Source organism: Natrix helvetica (assembly GCF_964273705.1).
Source record: "Natrix helvetica genome assembly, chromosome: 2".
NCBI lineage: Eukaryota > Metazoa > Chordata > Lepidosauria > Squamata > Natricidae > Natrix > Natrix helvetica.
In genome coordinates, this window is record NC_138552.1 from 932135 (window position 1) to 947477 (window position 15343).

The following is a 15343-nucleotide window of genomic DNA, read 5'->3' on the forward strand; positions in this document are numbered from 1 at the left end:
CTCTGTCTCATGGCAATCTGCACAGCTGGATGTCTTTCACCAGACATTTCATTATGAAATGATTTTAGGCACATATTTTATTGCTAGCGTTACATTGTGTTTTTAAACATGGTGGGGGCTCACTAGAGGGGGAAGCTGGGATAGATATTGGAGGAATAAATCATCCAGAAGAAGCTACAGAGAGTGGAGCAACCAAACAGAATAAGAACTGCGGTTTTGGGGGGGTGGAGGGCAGTAATAAAAGACAAATTGGGACAAAAGTGAAACCTGGAACTCTTGACAAGAGAAATTAATGGAAAGGAAAAGAACCGGGGGGGGGGGCTCACCCCACAGAGGGAGACTCGGCAGCACGAGGGAAATCCAGCCAACGAGCTTTGGCAGCTGGAGATTGGAGAACAAATTCCCAGCACAAGGAGACCTCACCTTCCCAGCCATCTGGGGACTATTTGGAGTTTCAAAGGCACTGAAAAAAATAGCCACAGCCGTTACCCTCAGACCTATATACCTCTCCGCAGTGCTTTCTAGCAGAGCCCCCCAACGTTCAAGGATGTGGTGGCCCATTGCCAGGCCTTGAGCGCTCAGAACTGGGCCACAGAAGTGGAGGGCAAATGCACACACACACACACACACACACACAAGCACCCTTGGGTGAGCGGCGGGGGAGTGCGCACACGCTTCATTTGTGTGAGTGACGTGTGTTTGTCGCTTGCCCACTGCTTGCATGGAACCATCCCTTCTCCCCCTGCAAAGCTGGGAAGGCTGGGGTTATGTAACCCTCTCTAAGCGGTTTACAGAGTCAGCCTCTTAACCCCAACAATCTGGGTCCTCCTTTTACCCACCTCGGACAGATGGAAGGCTGAGTCGACCTTTTTTTCCCCAAGTTTTTTTTTAATTTCTTAATACAAATGATAGATATTATAGGAACAAAACGTTGTCCTGATCTTTTCTTTTACCTCCTCTCATTTTCATAGTCCATTTTACATCGTAGTCTTGTTTTCACATTCAGCCAAATTATTATCTTCTATTATTTTTCATCCATATAATTATTTTTTCTTACTACATAAACAATATCCTCAATTGCCCCTTCACAGTTTCACCAAATTTTCATTTCTTATTTTCTCCATTGGTATATTTTGCTTCAAACAGCCTATATCCTCTAATTCAATTTAAACCTAGAGAGCGTTTCTTTTTTCTACATTTAACAATGCACTATCATTTCTTTATTCCTTAATTAGTTACTAACCATAACAATCCTACTACCATTCTCTTTAGTCTACTGATGTAGTTCTTTTTCCCTTCTTCTTCTTCTTTTAGCCATTTCCTCTTGGGCTCTCAAAGATTCCACTTTTAATTCTTTTTCTTCTTCTCCCCCTTTCCCCTAATTTCTTTTTCTTTTCCCTGTTTTTGTGATTGTTGTATCTTTTCTTCAGGGTATTTCCTTTTATTATTCCAATAACTTTCCCAGGGTTTTTCCTGTTCTCTCCTTACTTTTGTGGTTTCTTCTTTGGGGGGATCTCCCCCTTTGTCAGCTTTTTCTTTGTGACTGTAAATCCCAGTGAAATCTTCTATCTGCATTTTATTTTCAATTCTTCTTTTTTCCATCTTGTCTTCCTGTACCTCATTTGTGCCCTCTTTTACCCTCTCTTCTCCTATTTCTTGTTCTGCATGTTCCCTTTGCTCTTCTAGCTTTTCTTCACCAATTACCATTTCACGCACACTTTTCTAGTTGGTCAGGATCGAATTCCAGGCTGTGGGCAGAGTTAGCCTGCAATACTGTACATACCGCTTCACAGTGCATTACAGCCCTCTCTAAGTAGTTTACAGGGTCAACATTTCCCCCCTCCCCCTAACAATCTGGGTCCTCATTTTACCGACCTTGCAAGGACGGAAGGCTGAGTCAAGAATCGATCAGGATCAAACTCTAGGCTGTGGTCAGAGTTTGCCTGCAATGCTGCACTTTAACCACTGCACCACCAGGCCACCAAAAAATTAACTTACAATCGGCCCTCCCCAATACGATCATCCCAATATCCTTGTGATCACGTGATCCAAATTCAGATTCTTGGTAATCATATGTATTTACATCCTGGAATCGTGCGATCTCTAACCCTCTCAGCAGGCTTCTGAGCAGCAAAATCTGGGGGAAACCAGATTCCCCTGACAGCTACTGTGATTGATTTAAAATTAAAAAAAAAAAAACCTTGTAAAACCGGACACGGCTCATTTAATGCCTTGCCTTGCTTAGCAATGATGTCTGGTCCCATTGTGGTCATTTGTCAAGGCCTACCGGTATCTTTAGCAATTGACCCGGAGAGACGAGGCTGCAGAATTCAAACCCGAAAAGGAGGGGAAACGTCCCTGCAGCTGGCATACCTGTGAAGGGTCAGATGATGGGACGTATCTCCAGGTGAGGCCCTGGGGATCAGAGGAAGGGTCACATGTGGAGAAAGGGCCCAGGTGTGGATGGAATGGACCAGAGAGGAAGGAATATGGATGCTGATAAAACATTTTCTCTTGTCTTCATTTCTTTGCCTTGGCAATTAAGAGCTTTGCTCCTTTCCTGTCCCTCACTGCAGAGGGAGGGGGGGGGAATTGCTGCTTCAGACAAAAGTTTTAAACTGCTTTTACTTTTCTCTGTGGAAGGAGGGGGGTCGCGGGGAAGTTGCCTCAGATTAAAAAAACAGTTTGTTCTTTTATTCTGCTCTGCAATCAATCAATCAACTTTTATTTATAACCCGCACCCTTTCCTAAGCAGGACTCGGGGCGGCAATAGTAAGAGTGGGGGCTGCACATTAACAGCGAGAGAGAAGTTAGCACCTTAAAGCCACTAGCCAGGATATTAGAATCAGAACCTTGAAACGCACCCGAAAGACTACAGGCAGCCAGTGCAGCTCGCGCAGGAGAGGTGTTACGTGGGAGTATCTAGTACTCCCCATGACTACCCGCAGCCGCGCGGGTAGTCATGGGGAGTACTAGGTACTCCCACGTAACACCTCTCCTGCGCGAGCTGCACTGGCTGCCTGTAGTCTTTCGGGTGCGTTTCAAGGTTCTGATTACCATCTTTAAAGCGCTCCATGGCACAGGACCTAGCTACCTGCGGGATCGCATCCTGCCGCACACATCCCTGCGGCCAATTCGCTCTCACAGGGAGGGCCTTCTCCTGGTGCCGTCCACTAGGCAATGCCAACGGGCGACACCGAGGAGTAGGGCCTTCTCTGTGATGGGCCCAACCCTCTGGAATGACCTCCCCCCCGACATTAGAACCACTACTGACCTCCGCTCCTTCCGACAGAAACTGAAGACACACCTGTTCCAACTGGCTGGTCTGGCATAATTTATAACGTCTACCTCCTGGCATACACATTTTTTACTGGTTTTTAGAGGGATTGTTTCTTTTAAATTTAATCTTATATGATATTGGGATTTTAAATTTTGTATATTCTGATTTATTTATTTAGCTGTACAGTTTGGCATATTTTTTATCCTCCTCTCATATACGTATTTATGTATCTATTTATTATGTTTTAGTTTGCTGTACTTTGATACGGACTGTACACTGCCCCGAGTCCCTTTCGGGAGAGGGGGCGGTCTATAAGCGCTAATAAATAAATAAATAATAAATAAATTAGGAACAAGAATAGCTTGTTTATAAGAAAACCCCCAAAACCCACATAGCTGGCACATTTGCAACATACCAGTGACCTGGGGTGAAAAACAGGTGATGTGACATTTAGCTGTTTAACATAACAAGCGTAAGGGTTTAGGGGGGCTAAAATCCAAATATCTAATCAATATTAGGGGAAGGCAAAGGGTTGAAGGCGACCATCCCTTGACTATAAAAACGGCTGTAAGATCCTAATCTTGGCCCTTGGTTAGCTTTTCAAACCGGGGTCCTTCTATCTTGGTTCCAAAATAGAAGTATAATTCTGTACCACATCTTGTGTCCAGTGACGTATCAGCTTCAACACCAAGCAAGAACCCAGGTTTGGGGACAATACCTGGGAGAACCTGGTGATGGATTGGGCTGCAGGAAAAGCCAAGCTGGCTTCTCTCCAGAAAGGTGAGATGACACGGATGCTTATGGGAAGCCTGGGAAGCAGCCGTTTTGCAATGCCCTTGGGACTTGCTAAAAACCTTGAGGTTGGTCCTTCTGAGGCCAAAGGGACCTGGTTATGAAGCCTCCTGTGACTTGTGGCTCCTCACCTCTCAACTTTGACCTGACACTCCTTTCGCTCTCTTCAGTCTAGTCCAATGTTAACTTTGGCAACTTAAAGATGAGTGGACTTCAACTCCCAAAATTTTTGGCTGGGGAATTCTGGGAGTTGAAGTCCACCTATCTCCAAGCTGCTCGGGATGAGAAGCACTGATTTACCATCTTGAAAACTATGCTAGATATGGAGCAGCTGAATTAGAAGATAGGGTTTGGACAGGAACACTTGTGATTTGCTTCTGTGGGGTCTCCTGCTTGGGCAGGGAGGTTGGACTAGATGACCTACACTGCAAGATCCCTTCCAACTCTGATAATCTGTAATCTGTAAAAGGATGCCCGGGTTGAGAAGCACTAACGTAGAGATAGAGAGTTCAGGCAGGAGACTCCAAGAGAGAGCAAATTTGGACACTACTCTGGTAGGCAAACCAACTATGCCACCGGGTTTCTGGCTTGACCAGGCCTCAGCATTTTGTGGCCCCTGGGCCACGTTTGGTCCTTTGGCTGTCCCTGTCCGGCCTGCATGAGATCAATTGGAAATTAGAAGTAAAATATAAATAAGTCTATGCTTGCATGCAATACAACTACATTGCTTATAATTTGAAGGTGACTGTTTTCTTTTTCAATTTTCATATGTATGTGCATGTCACAGCTCTATTGGTTTTGTCCTCCACAATGGCCCCTTTGGAAAATTAATTGTCCAACCCACAGTTGTGAGAGTTGGGAATGGCTAGTCATTAGTCATGACAAATCTAGACAGCATACTAAAAAGCAGAGACATCACCCTGCCAACAAAAGTCCATCTAGTCAAGGCTGTGGTTTTCCCACTTGCAATGGATGGCTGTGAAGGTTGGATCATAAGGAAGGCTGAGCGCCAAAGAATGGAGGCCTTTGAACTCTGGTGCTGGAGAAGACTCTTGCATTGAGTCCCTTGGACTGCAAGGCCATCCAACCGGTTCAGTCCTAGAGGAGATCAACCCAGACTGCTCTTTAGAAGGCCAGATCTTGAAGAGAAAACTCAAAGACTTTGGCCACCTAATGAGAAGGAAGGACTCCCTGGAGAAGAGCCTCATGTTGGGAACGATGGAGGGCAAAAGAAGAAGGAGACGACAGAGAAGGAGGTGGCTGGATGGAGTCACTGAAGCAGTCGGCATGAGCTTCAATGGACTCCAGAGGACAGGAAGTCCTAGAGGAATGTTGCCCAAGGGACCATGATGGGTCAGACACAACTGTGACTAACAGCAACAAATCATGTCTAGTTTAATGAAAAGAAGGCCTAGGGGAGACATAATATCAGTGTTCCTATATTTGAGAGGCTGCCACAAAGAAGAGGGCATCAAATTATTCTCCAAAGCCCCTGAAGGCAGGAGAAGAAACAATGGATGGAAACTCATCAAGGAGAGAAGCAACTTGGAACTAAGGGGAAATTTCCTAACAGTGAGGACAATTAAGCAGTGGAATGGCTTCTCTTCAGAAGTTGTGGATGCTCCAACATTGGACGTTTTTGAGAAGAGATTGAACAACCCTTTCTTTGCAATGGCAGAGGATTTCCTGCTTGAGTAGGGGGTTGGACTAGGAGATCTCCAAGGTCCCTTCCAACTCTGTTATTCTGCTACTCTATTAGACAGCAAAGGAGACCAACAAGCCCATGGAATTGCCAAGAGTTGGACAGAACTGAATGGATCAACACCTCCTCCTCCTCCTCCTCCTCCTCCTCCTCCTCCTCCTCATCATCATCATCATCATCATCCTCATCCTCATCATCATCATCATCATCATCATCATCATCATCATCACTGTGGCCTTAGGCTGCGGAGTGCTGAGCTGAAAATGGGTGATTCCAAGCCGCCCTGCTGGTGGTCGTGGTAGGGTCCCACCTCTCTCCTTGGGTGCTCAACTCTTTCATTGCTTCGGCTGCAGCCCCCCAAAGAGCTCCACACTTTTTCTGGCCATGCCTGAATAGTGGGGGTCTCTGCCCCCCCTCTCCTCCTTTCCTTCCTGGGATTTAATTAGTTGCATAATTATGATGTTTTCACCATCTGGACTTCTCACTCCCTCATTCATTTTTGTCACGGATGGACCGCTCTGGGTTGTATTTTTATAGTTTATTTTATGAATTTATAATTAATTGCCGCAAAGGCCAAAAACAGGGCTAATAAACACAATTGGAAGGTTGTTTGGATTATGAATTCCCGGCTCTCTTTGCACTTCAAGTTTAATCAGCTCGATAAATGATCTCGAGGCAGGACGTGTGAGTTGGGAGGGAACCAGGGGGGGGGGCTTCCTGCCAGTTCTAACCTCTTCCACAAATCTACCTTGCCATTTAGAACCGGTTCCAGCTCCCTCCCCCCGCCCGTCCACACCACGCTTGCCCTGTCTGCCGCTCACTGATTGGCTGGCTCACCAATCGCCCTGCCCGCCTCTAAGAGTTCTGTCTAAACCTTAAAGTCTTAAAGCTGTCAAGTTTGAACACCCCTGGGTTTTTTTTAAAGGGTTAGGGGTGCGAGGGTCTTGTAACTTGACAGCTTTAAGACTTGCGTACTTCAATGCCAGAGTTCCTGAGCCAACATTTTGGTTGCTAAGCAAGAGCGTTGTTAAGTGAGTTTCACCACATTTTACAAGTTGGCCATGCCCACTCAGTCACATGGCCGGCAAGCCACTCCCACAAAGCAGGCCACACCTACAGAAGAGGTTCTAAAACATTTGAAACCCACCATTGAAGGGAACCCTGGCGAATTGTAACTCTGGCTGATTATTATTTGGGGGCTCAGAAAGGCGCCCAAACCCAGCGGTTTAGTTTATGCTCTAGGGTGTTGAATAAACCCATAAAATGACCCCCAAAGCAGCTTTTTTTCCATGCTGATTAAGTGGCAGAAGCCCCCTCCCCCCACGTTCAGATAGGACAATAAGATGGGGACAGAGGGAAAAAGAGAAACACACAGGTTGATATTTGGAAATATTCAAACCTGAAGTAATTTGATGGGAAAAAGGCAGAGAAAAAAACCCTTTCTTTAGAGAAAAAGAGGGCCCTCCACTTGAAGACTTGGAGGAAAGAGAGAGCGCTAAGCCCCTCACCAAATATTGCTGCAGTAATTAATGGTGGAATTATGGGGTTTCTAACCCAACAGAGGCCGAGAGCACCAGGTTGGAGAGCTCTGTTCCAGAATCAAGCACCAGGAAATGCGACTCCAGGCCTCCTTGAAGGCTGGCAGGACTTCCTGTCAGTGGAACGGTGGGCCTGGAGCCTCGAGGGCACCGGCGACTGTGGGGGGCTTGGTGCTCTCTGAGCATGGTCGTTTTCTTGCAGACGCTTCATTCCCCAACTAGTCTTTTCTCTCAGTGCTGATGATGTGGCCTATACGCAGAGGTGCTATTCAGACGGTTCTGACTGGTTCTGGAGAACAGGTGGTGGAAATTTTGAGTAGTTCGGAGAACCGGCAAATAGGCTGGCCCCGCCCCTGCTGCCTCTCAGCTGATCTTCTTTTGTTGCCCTGAACAGGAGAACGGAGCTGGAAAGCAGGTTAGTGGGGTGGGGAGGGAATGGGGATTTTGCAGTTTCCTTCCCCTGCCCCGCCCTCAAAGCCACGCCATGCCCACAAAGCCACACCCACAGAAGTGATAGTGAAAAAAATTGAATCCCACCACTGCCTAAATGGGTAATGAAACATTGGCAAGAAAGCAGCCAAACTCAGAAACCATCAAGGACTTTACACAAAAAAAAAAAAGTATCACAGAGAAGCATGGATTCACACCAGACAAACAAGCAAGCAGAAAACGACAGTCAAGGTATTACCAAGGGAAAAAGCCAGACCCTTACTAACACTGTCACTTATATATTAAAAAAGCCTCCAATCCCCACTCCTTTCTAGCACTGATGATATTGCCTAGTTGGTAATGAAATGTTTGCAAGAAAACAACCAAGCATAGAGACCACCAAGGACCCCCCCCAGTCCTCCTCTTCTGCCTTCTCACAAATCTCACCATCTTGTAGCACTGATGATGTTACCTAGTTAGGTAATGAAACATCTGCAAGAAAACAGCCAAACTTACAGAGCACCAAGGACCCCACAGTCATCATAGTTGTCCTCCCCCTCCCCCTCCTCCCCACTGCCTTCTTACACTGATGATGTTACCTAGTTGGGCAATGAAACATCTGCAAGAAAACAGCCCACTCTGAGAGACCACCAAGGACCCTCACAGTTGTAACATGAGCTACAAACAGTCCCTGCTATTGGTCAAAGCTATACTGAGCAAGAGGGCGGGCAGGGGAAGGGGCCTGCCCAGCCCAAGCAAGGTGAATGCCCAGGGCAACACTCAAGGAGGACCCAAGGATCCCTGGGCCACCACGCTCCCGTCCCATTCGCAGGGCTGAAGCCAGAGCCAGAACTTGGAAGAGGAAGCTCCTGTTGACTCCAGCCAACTAACTTTGCAATATCCCATTTGTTTTCCAGCTTCTCAAACTCTGAAGACAGGATTGGGGGGGGGGGGGAGATGATACCCTTGGAATCTGCACCCTTTCTTCTTTACGACGGCAATGATGGTATTTACTAGAATCAACAATTAACTTTGAGTAAATAAGCACAATAAATTATGGAAATGAGACATCTTCTTTGGCAGCTGCACTAAAGTTCTGACAACTTTCTCAAGAGTAGCAAGTCCGTGCCAGGAAGCCTCTTCCCTCCCACAGCCCTCAAACTGGCAGGAAAGAATTGGCCAGCTGCCAAGAGAAGGGAAAAAGGAAAACGAAAGGCGTTTGGACAGCATAAAGGGAGCAGCGGGAGGCAGGAGGAGCCAGTCCACTCTCCCTGACAGCCCTTGGAGGGATTTCTGCTCAGGATGATCCTTGCTCCACGCCTCGCACTCTTTCTCCTGGCAGCTGGGCTCTGCCTCTTCCAAGCCCAAGGTAGGTGACCTCAGGACTGGGCAGGGGTCTTTCACTGGGCAGGCAGAATATGCCACATCAGGACTTCTCGACCTTGGCATCACTGGCTGGGGTACTCTGGGGGTTGTAGTCCACCTATCTCGGTTGTGGTCATAAGGTCGAGGAGTACCTGTAGTCCTCATATCTTCCAGATGAAAGGAGGGGAAAAGTGATAGAGCTAGAGGGAAAATTAAAAAATTGACTGCTTCAATTAGATAACAAAGTCTGTTTCTGCATGGAAAGGGGGCTGGACTAGAAGACCTCCAAAGTCCCTTCCAGCTCATTCTATCCTATCCTATCCTATTTCTTATTCTATTTCTTATTCTGTTCTATCCTATCCTATCCTATTCCTTATTCTATTCTTTCCATATTTCTATTCTATTCCATTCCACTCCACTCCATTCTATTCTATTCTATTCCATTCCATCCTATCCTCTTATTCTATATCCTATCCTATTTCTTATTCTGTTCTATCCTATCCTATTTCTTATTCTATTCTATTCTATTCTATTCTATTCTATTCTATTCCATTCCATTCCATATTTATCCTATCCTATCCTATCTTCAACTTGCCAAGGTTGAGAAGTAGTGACCATCTTGAAAACGATGCTAGATGTGGAGCAGCTGAATTAGAAGATAGGCTTTGGAGAGGAACTCTTGTGACTTGCTCGCCTCCAGAGGTTGTGGGTGCTTCATCCCTGGAGGTTTCCAAGATTGGGCAGCCATTTGTCTGCAATGGATAGAGGACAGTGGCAACCGATCCAATGCGAATCCAGACGGTGATCTAAAGCCAGATCTCCAAAATCCATGGCAACCTTTGAGTCCTTTGCAAGCAGTCTGCTCTCTGACCCCTGACTGCCGAAAAGCTTTCCTCAGCCTGCGCATGGCAACCACATCTCACTAGAGCAGGGCTCTCCACACTGGGCAGCCTTCAAGACTTGTGGACGTCAACTCCAGAATTCCTCCGCCAGCATGGCACATTCCGGGAACCGAAGTCCACGAGTCTTAAAAGTTGCCCTGTTTGGTGACCCCTGAAGTGGCTTCCAGCCCTGCAAATTCTGTGTTCTCTTTTCCCTCCCAGGGATGTTTTCGCCACAGGACTGTTGCGAGGCGACCCGAGACAAGTCCATCTCTCTCAACCAGCTGTGGAGGTTCAGGGGTTATGAAATCCAGGAGACGAAGAGTGGGTGCTCCATCAAGGCTTTTGTGTGAGTATCCAACAAGGACAGGAAAGGGGGCGGCTTGCTGGAAAGCCACCAGTCCTGGTAGGCGGGGTGGGGTGTTGGGAGGGCAGCCATGGGGTACCAGACGTGAGGACAAGGTGTCCCCTTTGCAGCTGAGGTCACATTATCTGGGTTGGGCTCTGCTCCCAGCTGCATTCACACAACACAGGGTTGTTGTTTGTTTGTTAATGCATTCGTTTATTTAAAAAAACTTATATCTTTTTTTTTAATTCTTCATTTATTTTTTGAAACTTATATTTCTTTAAACTTTATTTAACTTTATATTTTTAAAACTTTTTTTTAAAACATTTAAACTCAGGTGACTTATAAACATCTTGCCAGAGGGGATACAGGTGGCTGACAATCATTCAATTAAATTGCAATGTGAAACATTGAACCAGGCGCAGAAATCTTCAACTCAAAACTTTGATTTAAATATTCAGTTATCATCCCAGGTCTTGGATGGAGCCCTTTGCCTGGAACTGTGTCTGTGGCATCAGCTGGGTTCAGACAACACGCTGAGTTATGGTAAAGCTACGAATCCAGCTTGGTGTGTTGTGTGAATGGAGCCACGTCATCACAAAACGGGTGTTCTCTGTGAACGCTTATTCCAGAAGAGAAGACCTGCGGTTTTGGTCCTCTGCTTCCTTCGGTGAATCTCTGTCCCTGCCAGATGTTAGCTGCTGGCATTCTCAATCCGTTCATTGGTTCTACGCAATATAGGCTGTTATAAGATAGTATTGAATCTGGTTTCTTGTGTTATTAACTTGAAGAAAGATTTTGGTTTTAGCGTCTGGAGTTTTCTATTGAGAGAACTTCCACCTTTCATTTCTTGATCCAATAAAGCCAGGCTGAAAGCTAAGTTTCCCATGTTCATGAAATTCCCAGAACAGAGATATAGAATCCCCAAAAAGGAGAATATTTATAACTCAGGGTTGAAATGAGGGGTCTCGGAACATCCTTACTGATGGTCTACTACCGAGGTCTTCAAACCTGGCAACTTTAAGACTTGTGGACTTCAACTCCCTGCTATGCTGACTGGAGAATTCTGGGAGTTGAAGTCCACAAGTCTTAAAGTTGTCAACTAGACAAATCTAGTTCTAGAGGACTAGCACTGAGAATGTCAACCAGTTGAGTCATGAAACGTCTGCAAGAAAACCACCAAGCTTGAAATAGGATCCATGTTTGTTATTGAACGATACTGAATGTGTGAACGGGGAAAACCGTGTGAGAAATTTGAGGCGAGTTGTTGAGGTGTTGGGCTAGAAAAGTGAGATAATCCCACCCACTTTGGGATGAAATGAAACGGGACACCAGGAGATATCAGGGCCAACAGAAGCAAACGCCCAGCATGTGGATCAGCTGCAGAGCCCACGGTCAGCAATTGTGGCTCTGGGGGTCAGTCTGAGATGGTTTGGAAAGAGGCTGGAAGAGCTGCAACCATTGTGTCATCATGTCTCCTGCATTGCCCTTCCTGGGTGCCGATCTTGGAGGTTCCTTGGTTTGTTAACCATCTCACTCCAATGGGACTGACCCGTCTCACCCATGCCAGCAGAGGGGGCATACGGCGGATCCCATCAGCCCAGGAAGTTTGGCTGGTGGGCTCCAGGAGAAGGTCCTTCCCTGCCCTCTGGGTCATCCTACCCCCCTGGGATGAGATTGACTCCCAGCAGCCTCCTGATGTTGTGTAAGAGCCTGAGGAGCTGCCTCTGGCAGGTGGCTAGGAGAACTTCCTACTGGAGGGGGATCACCACTTAAAGCATAAACCCCCCTTCCCCCACCCCCATGTGTCGGGCTTTCTCCTTTTCCATTTGATGTGAATGATTTTAGAATAGAATAGAATAGAATAGAATAGAATAGAATAGAATAGAATAGAATAGAATAGTTGGAAGGGACCTTGGAAGTCTTCTAGCCCAACCCCCTGCCTAGGCAGGAAACCCTACACCACTTCAGACAAATGGCTATCCAACTTTTTTTATAAAACTTCCAGTGTTGGGGCATTCACAACTTCTGGAGGCAACTTCTGTTCCACTGATTCATTGTTCTAACTGTCAGGAAGTTTCTCCTCAGTTCTAGGTTGCTTCTTTCCTTGATTAGTTTCCACCCATTGCTTCTTGTTCTGCCCTCAGGTGCCTTGGAGAATAGTTTGACTCCCTCTTCTTTGGGGCAACCCCTGAGATATTGGAAGACGGCTATCATGTCTCCCCTAATCCTTCTTTCTCTTAAGCTAAACATACCCAGTTCCTGCAACCGTTCTTCATATGTTTTAGTCTCCAGTCCCCTAATCCTCTTTGTTGCTCTTCTCTGCACTAAAGTGGTATTTTATTTGTCAATGATTTTGTCTGCTATGTTTCTATGATTGTTGAGTGTAACCAGGGTCATTAGTTGCGAGATAGGTGGCAAATTAATTTCATAAATGAATAAATGCATAAATTAAACAAACAAGCAAACAAATAGAGGGACATGGGCAGATGAAGGCACAGAAGAAGGGCCTGGAGGAAGGCCAGAGCGGATTGAGCTGAAGTGGGCGAGGGCTCTCTCGTTGGAGAGCAGGAGAAGGAAGAAGCGATATCCGAGGGATGAGACCTGGAGCCACACTTTGGAAAATAGCAATGCTTGCATTCGCTCTGCTTGGACTCCTAGCTGGTTGTGAGACCCCCAGCCCAGCATTGACTGACCTGTGATGCCCCTGATGGTTTTGTGGAGCAAAGATGGCAGACGAGGGGCCCCAAATGTTTTCCTGCCTTTTCTCCTGACTCAGGCTCATCACCAAACAAGATCGCAAACTCTGCTTCCCTCCTGGCTCCTCGGTGGCTTCTAAATTTAAGGACGCCCTGGATAAAAGAGAAGCCAGAAACAAGGCAAAAAGTCTGCATAGGAGGTAGGTGGTCTTATCTCCATCTCTAACTCCACCTTCAAGTCCAGCTCAACCTCCATCATCTCCATCTCCTCCTCCATCTCCACTTCCACCTCCACCTCTATCATTTCCACCTCCACCTGCATCTCTATCTCAACTTCCACCAACTCCATCTCCACCTCCTCCTTCATTCCCACCTCCATTCCTCCTTGGGACACTGCAACGTTATAAATTTGAACCAGTTGTCAAGCATCCAAATGTAAATCACATGACCATGGGGAGGCTACAACAATTGTAAGCATGAAAAATGGTCATATGTCACTTTTTCAGTGCCGTTGTAGCTTCAAACGGTCACTAAACAAACTGTTGTAAGTTGAGTACTCCCTGTACTGCCTAGCCAGAACTGAGAATTGGGTGCCAAAATCCCTAAGTTCTACCATCCATCTCCCCAATCCTCTGCCCATCCTGCCATAACCAGTCAAGTCCACACCAGATGTTCCGGGGCAGCCTGGTATTGCAGCTCAGTCCTTCTTCCAGCTAGATGACCTCGGGGTACCTTCTCCACTTTTGATTGCCCAAGTCTCAGCCCCCCCCATCTCCCTCCCCATCGTTCATGGCAGCCTGTCATCCCGTAACGGTGATGCACAGGAAGCCCCCAGGGTTCCTTCAGGTAAGCAGGAAGGTGCCACAGAGTCACAGCTGGAATCTGCAGCTCCATGCCTGCCCACAAGGCAAGTCTCCAAAAAACAGCCAAGTCACCACGAGACAAGAGCTGCACTAATATTGAAGAAACACTGAAACAGAATCCTTAAAGAAAGGATGCCGAAGGAGGGAGAAAGTGAAATGTGAATGGTAAAAATGAAAATAATAATTTTAAAATTATGCTAAATAATGAAATTGAATGGTTGAATTGTCCCACAGTTAGTTGTCCATGGTGACTTGTCCCGTTGCGCTTCATGCTGGCCGTGGCTGAAGGTTGAGAAGGTTCCCAACGGTTGACAAAGCCTCAACCGGTGAGAATCCATCTCGTCAGAGGAGGCTTCCGGCCTCTCGAGTAGCCATCTGGCCATCTGGGCTCTCTTCAAAGCGGGGCCCTCCTGTCCCCGTTAATCCTGTAAGAGGGTGGATGCCGGTTTCTCCCGTGGTCCTGGAGGCATGAAGTCTTCCCTACTTCCAACCACGCCTGGATGCCTCCTTCCTCTGAAAGTCACCTTCTTGCTTTTCCCTTCTGTGACAGGAAAGCATTTCCCTAAGGCTGAGTCCTTCCCAGGCTGAGCTCCGAAGGAGGTTCATCTCCAGCCAGCAGAAACCCAGATGGCTGGAATCTCAGCGTAGCTGCTTCTCTGCAGGGACGTGCTTGCATTTGATAAGGACCCCTTGCATTATTCTCTCTCAGGTTCTGTCTGCATATTTTGCCCCCTTGAGCCCATCCCTCCCCCCCACCGCTTTTCTGTGCATGGATTTTGGAGTGGAAATGTCCACCTGGAAGACGGGCTGCCCAGCCCAACCTGATCTTCCCCTGCCGCCAAGAGGGTCTCCAGGTCTCCAGCTAGTCTTGAGTGCATCTTGGAGGCTCTTCTTAACGTGTCAGGGATTTCCCAGAACTCTAAGCAAGAGGAAGCCTTATGCACACCTGCACCAGGGGTGTCCAGCCTTGGCAACTTTAAGGCCTGTGGACTTTAACTCCCAGAATTCCTAAGAATAGCATAGCATAGCATAGCAGAGCAGAGCAGAGCATAGCAGAGCAGAGCAGAGCATAAGAAATAGAGTAGTGTAGAGTAGAGTAGAAGAAGAGAAGAGAATAGAATACTTCATTTGGCCAAATGTGATTAGATATACAAGTTTGTTTCCAGTGCAGAACCTTTCAATGTTCATGCAAAACATCATCATCACCATCACCATCGTCATAGAATGATACCAGTAAGAGAAGTTAGAAGAAAAGAAGAAAAGTGTAGTAGTAATTCAGCCCTACGACATGGGTAAATATCCTTAGACCTAAGGCAGTGCGGTGAGAATTGGGTGTTCAGCAGAGGGATGGCGTTGGGGGTGGGGGTGGGGGTGGGGGAAACTATCTTTGTGTCCAATTGTTTTGGCATGCCATGCCCTACAGCGGAGTCCCCAGGGGATGCGTTGAA

General features: G+C 46.8%; 1 protein-coding gene across 1 annotated transcript; it reads left to right on the forward strand.

The window, feature by feature from the left end:
• Window positions 1–9008: 9008 nt before the first annotated feature.
• Window positions 9009–14961, forward strand: LOC309385498 (uncharacterized protein). Its single transcript, XM_081940013.1, has 4 exons — window positions 9009–9110; window positions 10210–10336; window positions 13113–13232; window positions 14446–14961. The coding sequence occupies exons 1-4, from the start codon at window positions 9044–9046 to the stop codon at window positions 14459–14461; spliced, it is 330 nt and encodes a 109-aa protein (XP_081796139.1). The 5' UTR covers window positions 9009–9043; the 3' UTR covers window positions 14462–14961.
• The last annotated feature ends 382 nt before the right edge of the window (window positions 14962–15343 follow it).